Raw genomic sequence first — 18,378 nt, forward strand, 5'->3', positions numbered from 1 at the left:
CTGAATCAGAGTTGACCCATCTGGTAGAACAATGGTGTCTAGTTGTGTTTTCAGGGCCTGACTGAATATTGATGGGCTTTCGCAGTAGCCTTGAGGAGCGCACTTGAAGTGGAAGCTTCGTCCTCCTAAATTGAAACCGAAAAGATCTCTACTCTCCTCGGCAATCGGGATGCTGAAGAAAGCGTTCTTCAAGTCGATCACCGAGAACCAATTTGCTGAAGCTGTAACCATTGTCAATAAAGCAGTAATGTCGGGGACAACTGGAAACTGTGGGATAACTACCTTATTCACTTCTCTGAGGTCGATCACGAACCTGTATACAGGCGGTTGTGAAGGATCAGTACGTTTTAAGACGGGCAAAACTGGACTGTTACAAACATTTCCTGTTGTTTCTTCGATGACGTCTTTATCAATCAGGTCATAAACAATCGTCAATAACGCTCTTTCACATTCACCAGATATCTTATATTGGGGAATACGTGGCAACCTAACGTTGGCTTTCAAAGTTATGACATACGGTGCTATCTCCAAACGACCTACATCATTAGAACCATTAGCCCAAAGTATATCAGGAAGTGATAACAATTCAGTTGGAGTATTTTCCTTTGACAAATACATTGGAGAAACGACCTTCTTGCCTAAAGTGAGTTGTACTCCCAAGGGGGAACAGTACAAAGTCGCATACAACCTTTTTAGTAAATCCAAACCTAACAAGTTTTCACCGCAACCTGTCGTCAAAATGAGGGGTGCTTCTAATTCGCATGGGCCAACAGAAAGGGATATAGGACTAGAGATCGGGTTTCTAACAGGGGCGCCAGAGAAACCTACTGAGACATTCATTTCGCCAGACAAAGGTGCGCCAGGAAGTTTCGAGTGCATAATAGAACTTTTTGTAGCACCAGTATCCAGCAGAAATGGCTCTGACACTCCTGAGGTAATCACCTCGACATAAGGTCCATTCTGATCTACTGGAACTGAAACAACTCCCTCTCTTTGTCCATGGCTGTCCTAGCAATCATTACCCTCATTTTCGTGTTCGGTGTAATAGTCGTCAGCATAGTACTGGGCTGACTTGGACGATGCATTATTCTTTTGGTCAAAGCTGTTCATGGAATTCTGAGGCGGAAAAGAAGTTGTATTCTGAGTGAGATTTCCACGGCCCCTACCTCTAGGGGCATGCTGAACACCTCTTCCCCTTACACCTGAAGAACCGTTTAAACGTCGCGCAAGGGCCGGACAATTACCTTTAAAATGACCCTCTTCCTTGCAATACGCACATTGATTCGGGCCATACGTAGGACGCTGATGGGAAAACTCGTTTCCTTGCGCGTTTCTCGAATACTGCTGTTGTTGTTGATAATTGGGCTGACTAGCCGTGCGAGGCGGATAGGCCTGCTGGAGAAGAACCTTAGTTTTCAAATCTTTCGTCTTCTTATCTGCTTTATCTAGCTCGTCTTTACGCCTATTTTCATAGTACTGGGCTGTAGCTAAAATCTGCGCCGACGTAGAGACAGCCCAAGCACTCTCCGAATCTTTCAGTTTGTTACATAGTTCAGGAAGAAAATTATGTACGAACTTGTCTACAAACAATCTTTGGCTACCTTCGGTAGCCATATCTTGACCACTATGATCGGTGAAAGTTTCCTCAAATCTCGTGAAGAAGTCAGACACATTCTCATCTTTCTTTTGCTTACATGCGGATAGCTTGTCCCAGTTTACGCGTACTTCAGGCATTATTGTTTTCATGTACGCTATAATCCTACCGGGAAGTTCAGCTATTAACGGCTCAGGTTTAAAACCACCGACTTGTCTAGCATCTGTAGTCGCAATGTTCGCCCACGAGTCACCTAGTTCCTGATCGTGATCCGTATGACGGATTTTGCTCCATAAAGGATGTGGAACAACGTTCCCAAACAACATGTCTACATCCGCTAAATTCATTATACATGAGCTTGCAGTTTGCGATAACTCCTTATAATACCCAGTCGGGTTTTTACGAGGGTCAGGTAGTGACTGCTTGAGTGCCAACACTTCCGATCTTTTCCAGGGGACATGTACCCATACACGCTGGAAATGGGGCAGAATTGGCGGTACTGCATTCGCATCACCTTCCCTCCAAACCGGAGGAACCTCTCTCATGGGGTACTGTCTCGCTCTCTTCCTACTAGACGTACCACATTCAGATGATGACCCAGAATTACCACCCGTACTTCGATATGATAATAATATCCCAACTGCTTTTTCGACATTGGGACCTATGATCATGCCTTCCCCAAATTTAAATCGTACATTGCACAACTCTCGAGCGTTGCTCTCTTGACCATTATCTTCCAAATCCTCACACAGAAAAACACACATCTGTTCAAAAACATATCTTTGCGTCGGTTCATCCCATTGACGGAAGACGTTCACGACAGACTCTACATCATATCTCGCTGTATCCATAGCCCAATTCCGTGCTAACTTATTCAGTGATTCCCTCTCTTGATAATCAGGCATTTGGCTTCGTAATTGTCTTGGTCCCGTATTAGGGGTCGTTTTAGGCGACCAAAAAAGTGGTGAAGGAATGTTAGTAGCAATGCTGGCTATTTTATGCCAGACGAAAGGTGAAAGCTGAGGAATAACTGGTGGCAGAACAGAGTCACGCAAAGTAGGAACAGAAGCATTCGTAGAGCGAGTATCAGAAGAAATAGAAGGTGTGCTAGGCGAAGTTGTAGGAGGAACAGTAGGAGAAATAGATGTAATCGGTGAGCCTTGAGGAGGCTGCACCAGAGAAATAGAAGCCAGTTGAAGAGCAGCTGGTGTGTGCTGTAAAGGAGCCGGCATAACAGCTACCAGAGGTGCAACTAAAGGTTGCGGAGGTGCTGTGGCATTTTGTGCATAGGGCGGTGGCGAACTTAGCAGATGTGCCATTAATGGATCTTTTTCACGCTCTTTTATTGTTTCTTGCTGAGGAGATTGTAAAACAGGATAGCATTTATCTATTGCCATTTTACGTTGCCTGTGCAACTGCTCACTTATTTGTTCTTCTTCATTGTCTTTAAATTTTATCGCGGCTTGCATTACTGAAATACCTCTTTCTCTCTTATTTTTCTTCTCTAATTTAATTTCCTTTTGTTTGGCCTCTTTACGCCATAAGCGGAAAGAGTCAAACATCGCCGGCCGGGCTTTCTTCTTGAACAATTTGACCTCTAGATTATCTAAAATTTCTGAGTCGAAACTACCATATTGGGGCCACTTTAAAACACCATCCTTACGGGTGTATTTTATCCACACTTCATTATATGCGATAGGACCTACGCCATGCTTCACATAGAGCTCATACGTTGGAGTTCCAATCGGAGGAACCGGACAGGAATCCTCTAATCGGGAGTCCTTACTATAACCAAGACAAAACAAGTTTCCAAGTCTGCTAAAACCAGGCATCTTCACTCACTAGTCTAGCTTCAAACTTCAAAAGATTATCTATTACGATATTTCTCGTGAAAACACGAGTCCTTCGGCTTTGGGGCTTGCAAGTACCAAATCAAGTCGTATCTCAAGGATACCAAAAACTAAGGACAAACTAAGGACTGGGAGACGCTCCACTTATACTTAACTGAAGTATTTGAAGATCTGTGACGTCGCTAGAAGACTCGTCTATCGTTTCGCTCTACCAAGGATCACTGGCTCCAAAACAAGGCGATAGTCAGGGCAGCAGTCCTTCGTAGCCGTCGGGACGCGGGGAACCTCGCAGCAAAGACCTTCGGAACCACGTCGACATACAGGGGTCGCTGAAGTGGCTGGCCGTCCTCCGGAATTTTCACACGAAGCTCCTCACGAACATCTGGCTTGGACCGTCGCCGCTTGATACCGCCCCGAGTTGGGCGCCAACTGAGATGCCGGGTTTTTAGAGAGCCGGTGGTGCCAGGGGATAACACCCGAAGACCTCTGAGTTCTCCCTTGTTCCGGACCACAGAAACGCTGAGTCTTCTAGTCACAGTCAGAGATCAAGTTTATTGGTAGCTACCAAGTAACACGTGTCCTAGAAGCACGACAAACACGGGTCATGTGTTCTCAGGAGACTGTTCGTTTTTACAGAACCAGCCTTCTCCTTATATACAGAAATAATAGCTGCAAGCAAGAATTCTTGAGTTTATGATACGACTGTAAACATATTTCTACAATAATACAAAGAGCGAAGTCATGTAAGCAAGCCCACATTTTAGATGTCCAGTTCGTGATAGATTACCCAGCCAGGCCCGGAACTTCCATCAGATATCAATGAAACACCAATAAAGGAAGGTACCACCCAGTCATAAAACTGGCCATAAACAAGGAGTATGGACAGGTGCATGTTTGTAGAAAGCATGGTCTGTATGTAGTGAATGGTTTGAGGAATGTTATGTATTGATGCTATCGTATTTGGCCACTGGGCGAGGGGCTGCCCAAACAGGTTTGGCTAAAGGCAATGGAGTCGGTTGGGACAGGTCAGGGGGAAGTCAGGGAAGGTGGACGTGTCCTTTTAGATCAAGCTCGACCTTTAATTGACTTATCATGAGGGCAAGACGTAAGATGGATGTCGTTCACAAAATGGAGTCTAAGCGGTCGGGACGGAGACTACGATTTAGGGGCGTTGGCGACCCTCGATTATGACGCAAATGTATAGGAATGATGTCCTAATCATTATCGGTTCGTGGATACCAAATTCGTCATGGTACGTTGATATTTTGTGACACGGGTATTGGACCTCGATATCGGGATAACAACAGGGTCCAGATTTTCAGAACCACAGCTCTACACTGAGCAGGTCAACCAAGAGTTCGGCAGGCAGGGCATTCGCCACAAATGTGGCAGAGCACTCAGCTTGACAAACTCTAAAAAAAGGAACCTCCTTCTCCTACTGGGAGAAAACAAAGTCACTCTCTGGCCTAGAAGATAAGGTCTATTTTCTTCCAACCCATTATTATCCGCCTAGGTGTATTGAGTGTTCTCTGTAGCTTCTATGATATGTCAAGCTGGTGGAGGCGTGTATAAGGATTGGAGCTGGCTGTTGGAAACTTCCAAAATTGATCAAAATGGCTACTGACCACAGACTTTTTTTGGGGCCCTCAAACGAGCTCACAGTCTTGTGGATCCCTGTGCATTTTAGTTTTGGTCTCAGAAATCTGTTGGCCCAAAAATTGAGAGATGGATACTGAAGCAAGATAGGATACTTATGTCCAAAATATAAGGTGTACTTTGGAGCTATTCATTTGCAAGTTCTTTCCTGCGTTCACGTTTGAGATGTGGTCGGATTGATTTCCTAGGGATAACTCAATTACTATTTTAAGTATATTTAATATACATTTAGGTGTGATCAGTGTGTGAGTGTAGGTTCATAGTTTGATCTAAGAATACTTTACACAGTGGGACCGAGTACACATAGAGAAGAAGGCGGAACAAAAGAGATTCCTGAAGATCTCACCAGTGTCAAAAAGGGACTAGTTTAACCTGTTGCTTCCTCTCAGGAAGGGCCAGTTGTGACTAATTAATAGAGCGCGAGATGGCGTGCACTAAAATTGATACAATGGTCCACCATGAATATATTGAACATAATTGACCACGTGTAAAGTACTGTCGCAAAAAATGACGAACACTGTCTTTGTTCCAATTTTCGGGGCTAAACTGAGACATCAAAGGAGACAACAAACGGTTGTCGCTATACTGTGCGCAGACAGGATGATGATCAGCAATGTACATTGATCCACATATTAATTTTAAAAACTCACACACATACTAAGGAGTGAACTCTGTAGGCATATGTAAATTCAGGGCAAATTCACGCTAAAGACATATGGGGAGGAACAAATGACCTAAAAGACACTGATTTGCAGATGGACATGCATGTGCCCAAGGACACAAGCTTGAACCATGCCTGTCCGGCTTGACTACGCAAATCAGCTCCCTTCGTTCACGACACTCCGTTATAGAAATCAAAGCCTCAGTCTATGATGCTTCTAACAGAATAGGAAATCAAGCATACCTCAGTATTTCCTACACCCCATTTACCACGGGGCTTCACCACAAGAGCTCAATAAACACCCAAAGGGGCTGTGGGTATTAAAGTTTCAACCAGCAACACTGACTTTCTGCTTCAGAAGTTCCCAGCAAAAGTTCTGAAATACAGCATAATCGTAAAGTCAGTTTTTCTTCACATTTCTTGTGAACGAAAAACAGCCGGACTCAGTGAGGTCGAACAATCACAGGAGCGCTGCTTGGGGTTCATCAGCAGGATGCTTTTGACGTGCATTGACAGGGAAGTCCAACGCCTCTGTAATGCTACAGATAGTGACAGACCAATGGCGCAACCTTATGTTATGAGAGTGTGGATAGTGCTTCTGTGCCATTCCTATGAACTCTGAGTCTGCAGTCATTATTGTGATCGGATTCTCATTGACTTGAGCCAAGCTAGTCTTAATAAACTGCATTTGGTCTTTTCCAGGCATTCTTGTGCGCTCTTTACTCTGGTGCTCCAGTTCGCACATGTATTCGGTGGCCCCCAGGGCAGGGGGTCGGAGGAGATGTAGGGACAGGCTGGCCCGGGCTCACTTGACGCACAGCATTTCCAGCATTGACTTTATTCTGCTTGAGTGGCTAGAACGCTTTGCTCAACACACTCTGGATGAAGCAATCATGTGCTGCTCTGTCCCTAATCTCCTTGTGTCCAAAGCTGAATTGAAGCTTTCAGGCCGGGCGGTCGGCAACTTCCCCTCTTGGGACCAAGGCGGCCTAGCGGAAGCGGCTGTGCCAGGCCGCGACAGAAGCTAGCGCCACGGATTTCAAATTCAAAGGCTCAGCTCTTGTCAAAAGGCACATCCAGCCTGGCTGGCATGTGGCAACCCTCCAGGTCCCTCGGGCATGCTCAGGCTGCCCTCTCTGTATGGTATGTTAAAAATATTTGTAGAGCGCGTGTACACCATACGGTTTCTTGGCGCTAGTTCTAAGGAATATCCTGCAGCTCAATGATTCATAACTCTGCACGACATTGCCACCTCAACTCATCCAGATTTGAGAGTAGCATCGCATTCCATCTTTTACACCCAGTGAATGCCCTCGTCAGCTTCTTCAGGGAATCTTTAGGACTGGAGCGGTACTCAAGTTCCTGAAGTCAGCCTGCCACAAGGCTCCCCCCACAGGCTTTATGAAATGAAGAAAGCTAGAACGCTCACTGGTAAGCAAGCAGACCAGAAAGTATGGTGCTATGCGACCCCCATACTGCAGTGGTGGTCCTGTTGCACACACGCCGAAAGGAAGATTAAATGAGCATGTCTGCAGAACTGCTGTCCTGAAGTATTAATTTTCGGCACCAATCGCCTTTACTGTCCACAGAACTGAAGGACAGCAGGTTCAGCAGGGATAGAAGAAAGCAGTCATTGTGGTTATCGCTGGACCAGAACCATACTTGACCTCGGAAAGGCCAAGAACTTGAAATGACAGAGCTGCCATCCTGTCATGTGATACACATGCACAATCATATGCACACAAACACATATTCCTAGATTCTGCAATGTATACAGTGAGGCCTACCAGCTCATAGGTACGCATACACTGTCTGACAGATGTGCTTGTAAGCATTCTCTCGCAAAGATACATCTACATACAAATTCTCAGTCGCAGACTGGTGCACTTCAACACTATCTCACAAAGGCACTTTCACCCAGCATCCGACAAGCACTCCGATGCATATACACAGGCATGCTGTTCTGCAGACACATTCTCTTGTGCAGACCGGCACGCGCCATCAGTCCTGCAGAGCCACACATACAGAGAGACTCTAAGACATAGAGTTGCAAAGAATTTAGTAAACACACATTCGTAGATATGGTCTTGCATATAAGCACATGCTTAGGCACTCGTCCACACAGTTGCACAACACCTTCTGCCTTATATAGGCAAACAAACAGAGTACTCTGCTGTATACAGACACACAAATACACACAGAAATGCTCTTGCACACTGAGGTAAAGATACAGGGTACCAATGGTCCCACCTACACAAACACAGACCGACATGCAGACATGCAGACAAGACACACTTTCGGCACCAATGGTCTCACCTACACGTACACAGACAGACATGCAGATAAGACACACACACGTCACTAATTGCCTCACCTACACAGACAGACATACATGCAGACAAGACGCACACACATATAAGACACACACGTCACCAATGGCCTCACCTACACAGACAGACATACATGCAGACAAGACACACACACACACAGCACCAATGGTCTCGCCAACACATACACAGACATGCATGCAGACAAGATGCACACACACACATAGCACCAATGGTCTCACCTACACATACAGTCAGACATGCAGACAAGACACACACGCAGCACCAATGGTCTCACCTACACATACATGCAGGCATGACACACACACACACATATAGCACCAATGGTCTCACCAAAACATACACATACAGCCAGACATGCAGACAAGACACATGGCACCAACGGTCTAGCCTAGACACACACACTGACACACACGTACAACTCCATACACTGAGACCTATATGCAGGCTTTCACACAGCAGATAAGAGGTCAAAACCGAGGTAGCACATACCATTCTTGTCCACGTTTGAACGTGCATGAGCCATGGCTAACAATGGTTTGCCATTGACATAAAAGCAGGACAAACGGCCTCTTTATCACACAGACGCCTCCCGTCTCGCCCGGTTACGCACTCACGCCCTGGGAGAACAGTCCGGGCGGCCTGTGAAAAGCTGGCGGCGCACCAGCGCCCTTTCTTGAATGGCCTCTGCCCACCCGCGTCACTCCCAGTCCCCCTCCTCCGTACAAAGGCCCCTGCCCTGTCCGAACAGAAGGGGAGCCGAGCTGCCAAGATGGGCCGCAAATTCGGCAAAATAAAAGAAAGGAGACAACAAAACCCTGCTCACAAAGGGCCAATAGAGGCCTTCAGCAGAGGGCGGGCAGGACGCGGACACACAGCAAGAATGATGGTCTTTTTCTGTGCCGTTGTGCAGGAAAAAAAGAATCTGTGGAGCTGCCGACCTGGGTGGGGGTTTGGAATCTCCTCAGTTCCATGGAATACTAACGCGAAAGCGAATCCTTAAAATGGAGGAGCATCAACAGCGCCATTCAGGGTATGAAGGGGGTGGAGTCTTTGTCCCTGCAGTGTACAGATTACTGTGCCACGAGCACTGCGTCATCGCGAGATGCTGGCGGACAGGAAGATGCGGGTGTCTAGCACACCACCCTCAACACCACAGCACCCCCAGACCATGCTTAAGCGCAGGAGCAGAAAAACACGATCAAATGAGCAGAGCAGCACGGATAACACCTGTCGTGGAGCAAACGGAAGAGCTGGATGCTCCACACTGACCATGTCCCCGCAGCGCATCACCCAGAAGCACCAAGATGGCGCACAGCGTGTGACGCATGATCAGAACATGAAGGACGGCCCTCCTTTGACTTGAAAATAGTGGCTTCTATGATCACCAAGGAAGGTGTTTACTTACACACAGTGGTTGCTCGTGTGCTCCCCGCTTGGATAATGCAAACGGTTGTATTTCTAGATTCGCCGCCATATCTGATTACCCATTCGCAGAGACTACAGAACGCAGTATCCCATCTCTTGAGCAGACTGAAATGCAGAGAGCATCTCCGTCTGGGTCTTCACTCGTAGTATCCCAGGATTTAGTTTAGAATACCAGTGTTTTGCAAGTTTCCTATGATTGAAGGCCACCTCTCCTACCATTCAAAGTTCGCCATGCCTGACTGTTGACACTGAAAATTTTCCGGCCCCTGCCTTGTAGAAGTAACCGTTGACAACCAGTGAGGATAAATGTCTTCAGAAATTAGAGGCCCTGCAATTCCAGAAAGCATAACCACAGTCATTATCCTCTTAAACACAGTATGTAGCCATCTCATCCGTTACTTCTGGAAATGAGTGCAGTGAGACCTTACGGGTACACACGCGCACTTGAGAAATCACCTTATGCACCCTGACATCCCATGCTGGTGCGCAGGAGGTATTTGGCTGTCATTTAGCACATAGATTGAAAATCGGGGTCGACATCTGGCAACCTTCACATACCCTGAGGTGGACCCCTATATATATGGTGACAAAGAAACACTATATATGCTTTATGTTGACTTTTTACAAGCAAAACTCACTAGGTGCCTCTAAATATTTTGACTGTTTGAGAAAAGTTTTAGGCCCTTGCCAAGATAAATCCTGGATTTAAATACCTTTTAATGAACTTTGAGGAATGTAACACATAAGTAATCACAAGTTTGCTTTTGTCACTTGTCATTTGGGTAGTACAGTATGCCCGTGATAGAATGGGCAGCAAAAAAAACCCTTTTATATAATTTTTGAAGTTGCTAGATGTTTTGTTTCAGGCTAAGAAGAGAAGCTTCTGCAGCAACAGGGCTCCATAGTACTGCAGAAGTGGTTCTACTAGCACTTGTGTAAGGTATAAACTTATGGAGCAATCCGAGTGTTGCAAGGTGAGCGGCTCTGGAAGCTTGGCACATTGTTCCACATCTTACTTTTAGGAGCAAGAAAGAATTACTTACCAGGACCCCTTCTACACTACTCCTGTGATCTTCCAAATCGACACTAAGCCTGATTTAAACACTCTAAATCCACTCACTTGAGGGATCCTTTCCTGAAGACCAATCAATAAGACAAATCTGCCCCTCTCTATTTTTCCTCCTAATTCACTTTTCTGATTTTATTTTTCTTTAGTCATCTTACATAATAGTCTGGTGGCTTAGTGGACTAGTGCGTCCACTGTAGGGGCCTGTGTTTGACCTCATGGTCACAGGTTCAAAACCCGGCAGGTCCACTCAGCCTTTCATGATTCTGAGGTCGATAAAGTGAGTACCATTGAGGTGGGTAACAATAAACATCACTTTTCAGCATCAGGGTACCCTTAGGCACTTTACAAATACACGTTATGTTATGTTGTATATCATTCAAAGTATTATTGCATAGTTACCTTTCTACTTGGAAATCCTTTGTGTCTTGTACTTTTTTGACAGGCATCTCTGTACTCTATTATCATGTTGGATTTGAAGGTTTGACACACAAGTGCTTTCATTCGACTGTGTGGTCCTTATATGATGGAGTATCCTGTTTTAAGACGTTGTACGTGTTACAATTAATTGTAAAAAGTGATGTAAAAGGTCACACTGGCACACTTTCACTCCATCGCTGCTCCTGATAGAGGTGTCAACCGTGGCACTAATGTGCTTGCCAGACACTGAGCTTTCGGTGGGCACCTCTCAACTCTTGCCTCCTCTATAAACAGGCCTACAACGGTGACTGGGACACTCAGCCATGTCACCCTTGAATACTGGTAGATGGGATTGGCATCGCTTGCCTAAACCATCGTGTGAATGGTGGTAGTCGTCATATGGCAGGCAAGCGCGCAGCCCTGGCTAGTGGCTGTTTCAAGAGCCCTCATATCTAAAAGCCGCACCATTTAACTCTTAATAGATGGCTTATTCCAGATTAACTTGTCTCTCTCTTACAGTATCATGCGTTTTATTTCTCCCTAGATTGTGAAACCTATTGTAAGCCGCCGAAGGGGAACTACAAAATCAACCTGAAGAAATACTGCAAGAAGGATTATGGTGAGGAAGAGTAGCTTGCAATGGAAGATATTGCCTTTTGTACTGAACCACTATCCAGTCCTGGGCGATTACGTGGTACGGGGGGGGGGGGATGAAATCATAGGGAAATTGAACCCTAGGGTCAAGCAATAAAATTCGGATTTCTTTAGGATCTTCCGTGCTCCCTTCTTGCAATGTTGGGCTCGGTTGTAGTTGTATGGCACAATATCAAATACAAAATGTCGACTTTGAGCGCTATAAATTCAATATAGACTGCAGGATATCGACTTGCACAATATAGTCAACGTAAGCATCCATAGGTTTACTCTTCTGCTCCACATCTACCTACAGTCATGATTTTGTGCAAGTTGACATTGATATTTAAAAGGCAATATTGTGGTACTACACTCTCGTTTGTTCCTCAAGTTTGAGTTTTCCTCTTCAAAAATAAACTCTGACGTTTCTTACAAGCTTCACTGTTAAATTTAAATAGTTCTCCCCATACATGTCTGTGAAATTTACAGTGTGCAGCAGTCCTAGGCTCTAAAATGGCCTTGGTGCTTGTGTGTGAGGGTGATGGAACACTGGGTCCTTCCAGTGATTGTCACGATGTCCCATAATCTCTGCGTCTAGCTTCCCTTATAAGACCACCACCTCCCTTGGTCTGGGAAGTTAATAGCCACCCCTGTTTTGCTCAACAGTTAGTAGGGCAAAGCAGTCGTGGACAGGACATGGAGCACAAGTAGCTCACTGCTAAAGGGTCTTCACTAGTCCATGTATCCTAAAATGACCAGTTGGTGTTGGTAATACATAGAAAAAGCATCTAGTGGAAAGGCTTGATCCTCAGAGTCCTCATTTCTGGGGCGATCACTTCTATGCCCTCAGAGTTGAATACTGTTCACGTTAAATCGTAGGGGACAACATACAATATACAGATTAGTATGGCCATGACACCCACATGGGTAGCTGTGCTCAAATCCTTAGATCTAGCTTTCTTCCACAGTACTGATTTTACTCCTGTGTGATGTCCATAAAGGTAGAAAGTTGCCTGCTGTGGACTGTTATCCTGTGCAAAACAGACATAGCCACTAACTAAGTGACCTGGGCTGAATATTTGACACTGAGTTGTGTGAGTTGGTCGTGCCGTTGTGCACGGGAAACGGCCACTACAATGCGGCCGGTTCCACGAAAACCTTTACCGCGCATGTATTACAACGCATGCATGGTAACAACGAGAGGCTTTACCACGCATACCTTTACTACGAAATACGTAGTAAAGGTATGTGTGGTAATTAAAAAAAAAAGAGGTTTGGGGGGTCTCCCCCCAAAAACTAAAAACGCCTGGGATCAAAAAAGGTGGGTTGGGGGGCTCCCCCCCCAAAAAAAAGAACTAACCTGAAGTGAAGATCAAGCAATCAGGGTCGTTAAAGAGGAAACGGAATTCAACTTCCGCTTCCTCTTAACGACGTACGGACGACTTAACCAAGAAGAGATGTAGCAGAGACGAGTTAAAAAGGTATGGGGAAATGTAATAAAAAAAAAAAAAATGAAGGGTTAAGGGCAGGGGTAATTAAAAGGAGTAGTGGCTTGGGACGTGTAAGGGGAGAGGTGTAACCTTTAACAAGAATATGCCCTCACCATGCATAAATTAACAACGAAAAACGTTGTTAATCTATGCGTGGTAAAGGAATATTAGTGGTAAAGGTTATGCATAGAAAACGAATTCCGTTGTAACGCATGCGTGGTAAAGGCATGCGTTGCAACGGAATTCGTAGTAACAACATATAACCATTGTGCACCTAGTCCTGGAACGATGTGCAAATGGCCATAGGGTTCTAAAGGAATATCCCCCTTCTTTGCGGGCGTGTGACCATCATATTCTGTGTTGTCTCTGACTGAACACCGGCACTTAATCTGGCACCTTGATTAGATTCTAATGTCCCACTCTTTAGTACTCTCTACTATTCATCATACGTATCGCTTTAGCATCCCTCGCAGTGTTACACTATGTCTCATACATTTCTCTCTCGCTGTCCATTCCCTGTATGGTGCATATCCCCCACCATCCCTTCATACCCTTTTTCTTACATCTCTATCGTACTACTCAATTTTCTTTTCATTCATGGATCTCTCTTTTACATCTTTATTTCTCGCACTCATTTTAGACATCCCAGTCCCTACCATTCTCCCATTATTTCTGCCATCGGGCTCTTGTTCTTCCCTCATTCCTACAACTCCTTCTCCTCCCTTACCGCTTCATCCCTCTCATCTATGCCTTCCCCTTTCTGTGACATCCTCTTTCTTGGGAGGAGAATTTGCAACGAAGGCTAGCTTTGCTCCAGCCCCTGTTGAGTGTGCATAAAGGAAAGTCAGGAAGCTTAGTAGTGCTTCCGCCTTGTTGTACTCGTTCCACTTTGTGCGGAAATCTTCCACTGCTTCTTGTTCTGACACTAATCTGTGTGCTAGAGCCTGGTCAGCTCCTGCCTTTATTGTACATGTTCTATGACTGTGAGGGGAGATTGCCCTACTGTCTGTTCTGTGTCTGATTTGTGTGCAAGAGGTAAATCTACACAGCGGCAATCTAGGTTGTACATTTTCTTTGAATGCAAGGAAAGGCTGCACCACAACTGGTATTGTAACTTTTGTGTATGGGAGAGGGGTTTCAACATCATCTACCTACATTGGACCACTTTTGCATGTATGAGGTACACCTGTATTACTGCTGCCGATGTAGTATATGTTTTACTAATGTAAGGGACACAGTTCTTCCTACTGCAAGCAGTGTTCCGTACTGTAAGTCTGAGGGAAGTTTGCACTGCCTTTGCACATTTACTCACATATTTCTCTCCTTTTACTGCAGTGGTCCAGGTGAATGTGCTAGACATGGAAACCATTGGAAACTGGGCAAAGTTCACTGTGAATGTGCTGTCGGTCTATAAGTGCCGAGACGAGCAGGTGAAGCGCGGAGACAACTTCCTGTGGATTCATATGAAGGACCTGGCATGCAAGTGCCCCAAGATCCAGATCAGTCGGAAGTACCTGGTGATGGGTACAGGTGAAGGTGCACCTGAACGCCAGGGCCTTACAGCTGATAAGACCAGCGTGGTTATTCAGTGGCGGGACACGTGGACTCGGCGTCTACGGAAGCTGCAACGCCGTGAGAAGAAGGGCAAGTGCCCGAAGCCGTGATCTACACAAGCACACCATGCCCTCTGACAAGGCGTGCACATGGCGGCAGGCTGCGGCCCAGCTAGACTCTGTACATATCTAGCACTAAGAGGACCTCCTGTGTGTATAGTGTATATTTTGGCAACAAGTTCATCAAGACCATTTTTTTTATTTTTAATCTATAAGTGCAGTAACAGAAACAAAGCGCCTTTTTCTAAACAAGGAGTCTAAGTACAGAGAAATCCTTTGATTGGGACGCTGCTGTGAAGACCAGTGGAGGAGGGACTCCATGTTACGTTGAGGACTTTGAGTTACTTGAAATTGGTTTGTCTACTCAGCCTTCCTTCACTGCCCGTGTGCCTGACGATTCTCTGTGGTCCAAAAATGATTTAGGACCTTGCTTCCAGGTCTCTCTGACTATTTTTCGATCCAAACTGTTCCTTAAACACAGGAAGTCTCCCTGCATGGCCAGCAGTATTCCTGGTTAGGTTTCTAAACTGCCCCAGTCGGTTCTTCTGAAACCTCACTTTGCCCACCTCTAAAAGTATCTTTTCTCTACTTTATGAAAGTCTAATCTGCAACTATGGGGTGCTAATCCTGATTTTAAAGTGGAAGTCATCAAAGCATGAGTGAAACTGACTGTTCTAACACCGCTAATGTTGCCATGCTTCGTGAATGTTCCCATCTACCAAGAATCTGTTTCCTTGGTCAATGTTTCCACTAGGGGGTGAGTGCCGCCTTCCAGAGACGGTTTCTGGAGGGTTCCTGAGCTTGAACATTGATCACAGAGGTCTCCACTTAGGCTAGCAGATCTGTGAAGTACAGAACTGTACCGGACTCGTGAAGCTCAAATGTGTTCTGCGACGCCTCTGAAGCACCAACCTACATGAGCCTTCTTTGTCTCCTATCTGCTGCGGCACAGATTTTACCACTCCCTAGTAAGACAAAGTCCTATAAGGCTGCAAGACACAGACTCACTCTGGATTTCCTAAAGTACAGACTTCTAGTGAGCCCAAATGGCAGACCCTTGTGTCTTCAACAACATATCCATTTTTGGGGGAAGAGCAATCTTTTCCAGCCAGCCGAGTCATCTTACTGAAGCCCGTATGGTTAGACCTACATATGCAATGTGGAGATCTCTGGCAGAAGGCTGAGCAGTGGAGTGAACTCACACAGATAGGTGCGCTGTGGGGCAATCTCAGTATAGGTACATGTGTGGTGCATTTCAGTGCAATTACATGGGCTTTGGAGAGATCTCACAACAGATGCATGAGACATGGAAAGTTGCCATGGATCATGGCAAGTGTAGATAAACCATCAGAGATACATGAGCAGCAGAAGGATGTCAACAAAGACACATGACCGCTAAGCGATATCAGAGCAGATGCATGAACCTTGTCAACATCTCAATGTAGATGCATGTGGTGGAGATTCTGCCTCCGCATAGACCGGCATATGAACAGACTTCAGGACAACCAGAAGAATTTAGGAATAACACCCACCCCACCCCCCAAGTTTGCTCACTTCCTCTTAATTTTGCCATGTTCATGTAGTCCACATTTGATATGAACTGCTTCTCTCAGATGCTTTCTCGCCATCTTTAGCTCCTCGTACCCACCGGTGAGCACGCTTTCATTCCCATTACATTGCTGTTCTCCTATAAGTTGACTGTTTGGTATAGCTTCGTCCATCAGAGCCACAGGACTAAGTTCTGAGAGGGAGGCACCAACATGTCACTCCGCAGGCACAAATGCAGCAAAATGTAAAAAAGTATCTTTATGGAAGTTAGTGTAACATATATGAATGTTTTACTTTTTTTTATTTTAACAAATAATAATATCGTTATTTTTTTACTAGCTTACGCCTACTGGGAAATTTCAGTAATTCCGTTTCAGTATAAGAATGCACCATACCATGCTCTCATTTGTTTCAGTTCGAAAAACCCAATGCAATTAAGGGTCAACCCAGTCTATCTTTTTTAAAGCAAAACTAAGATTATTCCAGAGAAATACAATAGTCAGAAATTAGGTCTCGTTTGTTTTTTATTTATTCCGACGTGATAGTGGGGTCCAGTCTTTTTCCAATCAATTTAATTTTCAAACTAATTTTGCTGTCATTTTGCTCAGTTGAGAGACTGGAGGAATTATTGGTACACATTTCATGGGTTTTTGTTCCCCTGTTTTATGCGGGTTTAACGTAGTGTTCCAGGGACAGTTGGGCCATATGCTTTTCCAAGTGTTGAACAAAAATCCGACCTGGCTTACTGCCCTTACAAAGAATCTATATTTTTTTCAAATGTGAACATAACCGCCAGAGTGACTCCCAACTACTTGTCAATATCTTTCCATCATCTCCCCTGTCGTTTAATACCTAGGGGTGCATTCACTGATATTTGCTCAGCAACAAACACCTACAAACTGTTTTGCCTGGCATGGTACCAAGGAGGCGCTGCCCTGTCATGGATTTGCAAGAGTGTGAACTGGGCAGTGAGTTCATAGAGCCAGCAGGGCACAGGTGGATACTTGCGTGTCAAGAGTCGCCTGTCACATGACGGTCAATGTCTACGTCTCAGGGTTTGGTCAGAGGGTCGTCCATGTTGAGAAATCTCCCATTTTATCATGAGAGAGCAGTCCAGGTCTGGGAGAAACCTACAAACCCACCGCTTACTAAAGTTCTCGCCAGGTAACAGAAAGCCACCTTAAACTTCTTGGGGCATGTCTGATCATATGTTACACAGATTACACCAGATTATAACACAACACATACATTACCTATTGAGTTGTCACCTTTGCAGATGTTTTGTCATTTTCATCTAGATTGAAGATGACAATTTTGCATGCTCAGATGAAGACGACAAGTAGCTGGGGTCTGCTGACAGCAGTCTGTCCGCGCACCCTTCTGACTATCTCCATTGCAGCCCTATGGTGAATGCTGCTGCTTTGTGTATAAATAAGTTGTTCAGGATAAGCTGTCATAAGGCAGTTGTTGTGACATGGTGAGTAATGGGGGTGCTGGTCACCCTCTTGTCTACTAAGTGCCATGCGGCTACCCGGTTGTACACCCATGTGCTGAGAACTGACCAGTCTCTTCTTCCAAGCTTCAATGAAAAGGTGGTACGGTTGTGACTGGACCCTATTGAAGGAGATCACCCCATATCCTGTCCAGAAATGGAGCTGGCTCCAGACACCTCCTTCTAACAGACCATGAGAAAGTTAATCCGAAACACATTTAATAAAATATTGTACCAGAAAAATGTCATTGTCTTGAGTTATCAGTCTCTTTGTCTTTCTTTTGGGGTTATGTCTTGGGCAGTTTGCTCTTGTCTACAATTTTCTTTAGTCGCCGCTCTTGTACTGTCTGTCCTTGCATTACCTGTCTGTGTACCTCGTCTCAGAATTACAGCACTCACTGTTTCTGAAATTTAGTGTGCTCATAAGTCTTTATTTAGGATCAATCCAAGATTAATTTCACAATGGTCTTCAAGCAAGTGATCCAAAACCTTGTTTACGAAAGGCATACTTACCTTGGCCAAAGGTCTGCTGAAGAGAAAGCTAACTTGTCATGAGCTCAGCTACATCAAAAAATTATA

General features: G+C 45.2%; 1 protein-coding gene across 3 annotated transcripts in view; it reads left to right on the top strand.

The window, feature by feature from the left end:
- Positions 1-18,042, top strand: part of NTN3 (netrin 3) — a 253,419-nt gene extending 235,377 nt beyond the window's left edge. For all 3 annotated transcript variants that reach the window (XM_078663017.1, XM_078663015.1, XM_078663016.1), the window contains exons 6-7: positions 11,568-11,642; positions 14,482-18,042. In XM_078663017.1, coding sequence (XP_078519143.1) covers positions 11,568-11,642; positions 14,482-14,810 — 404 coding nt within the window. In that variant the 3' untranslated portion in view covers positions 14,811-18,042. The remainder of the gene's footprint in view (positions 1-11,567; positions 11,643-14,481) is intronic.
- Positions 18,043-18,378: the final 336 nt, after the last annotated feature.

Source organism: Lissotriton helveticus, chromosome 10, assembly GCF_964261635.1.
Source record: "Lissotriton helveticus chromosome 10, aLisHel1.1, whole genome shotgun sequence".
In the NCBI taxonomy this organism is placed as follows: Eukaryota; Metazoa; Chordata; class Amphibia; order Caudata; family Salamandridae; genus Lissotriton; species Lissotriton helveticus.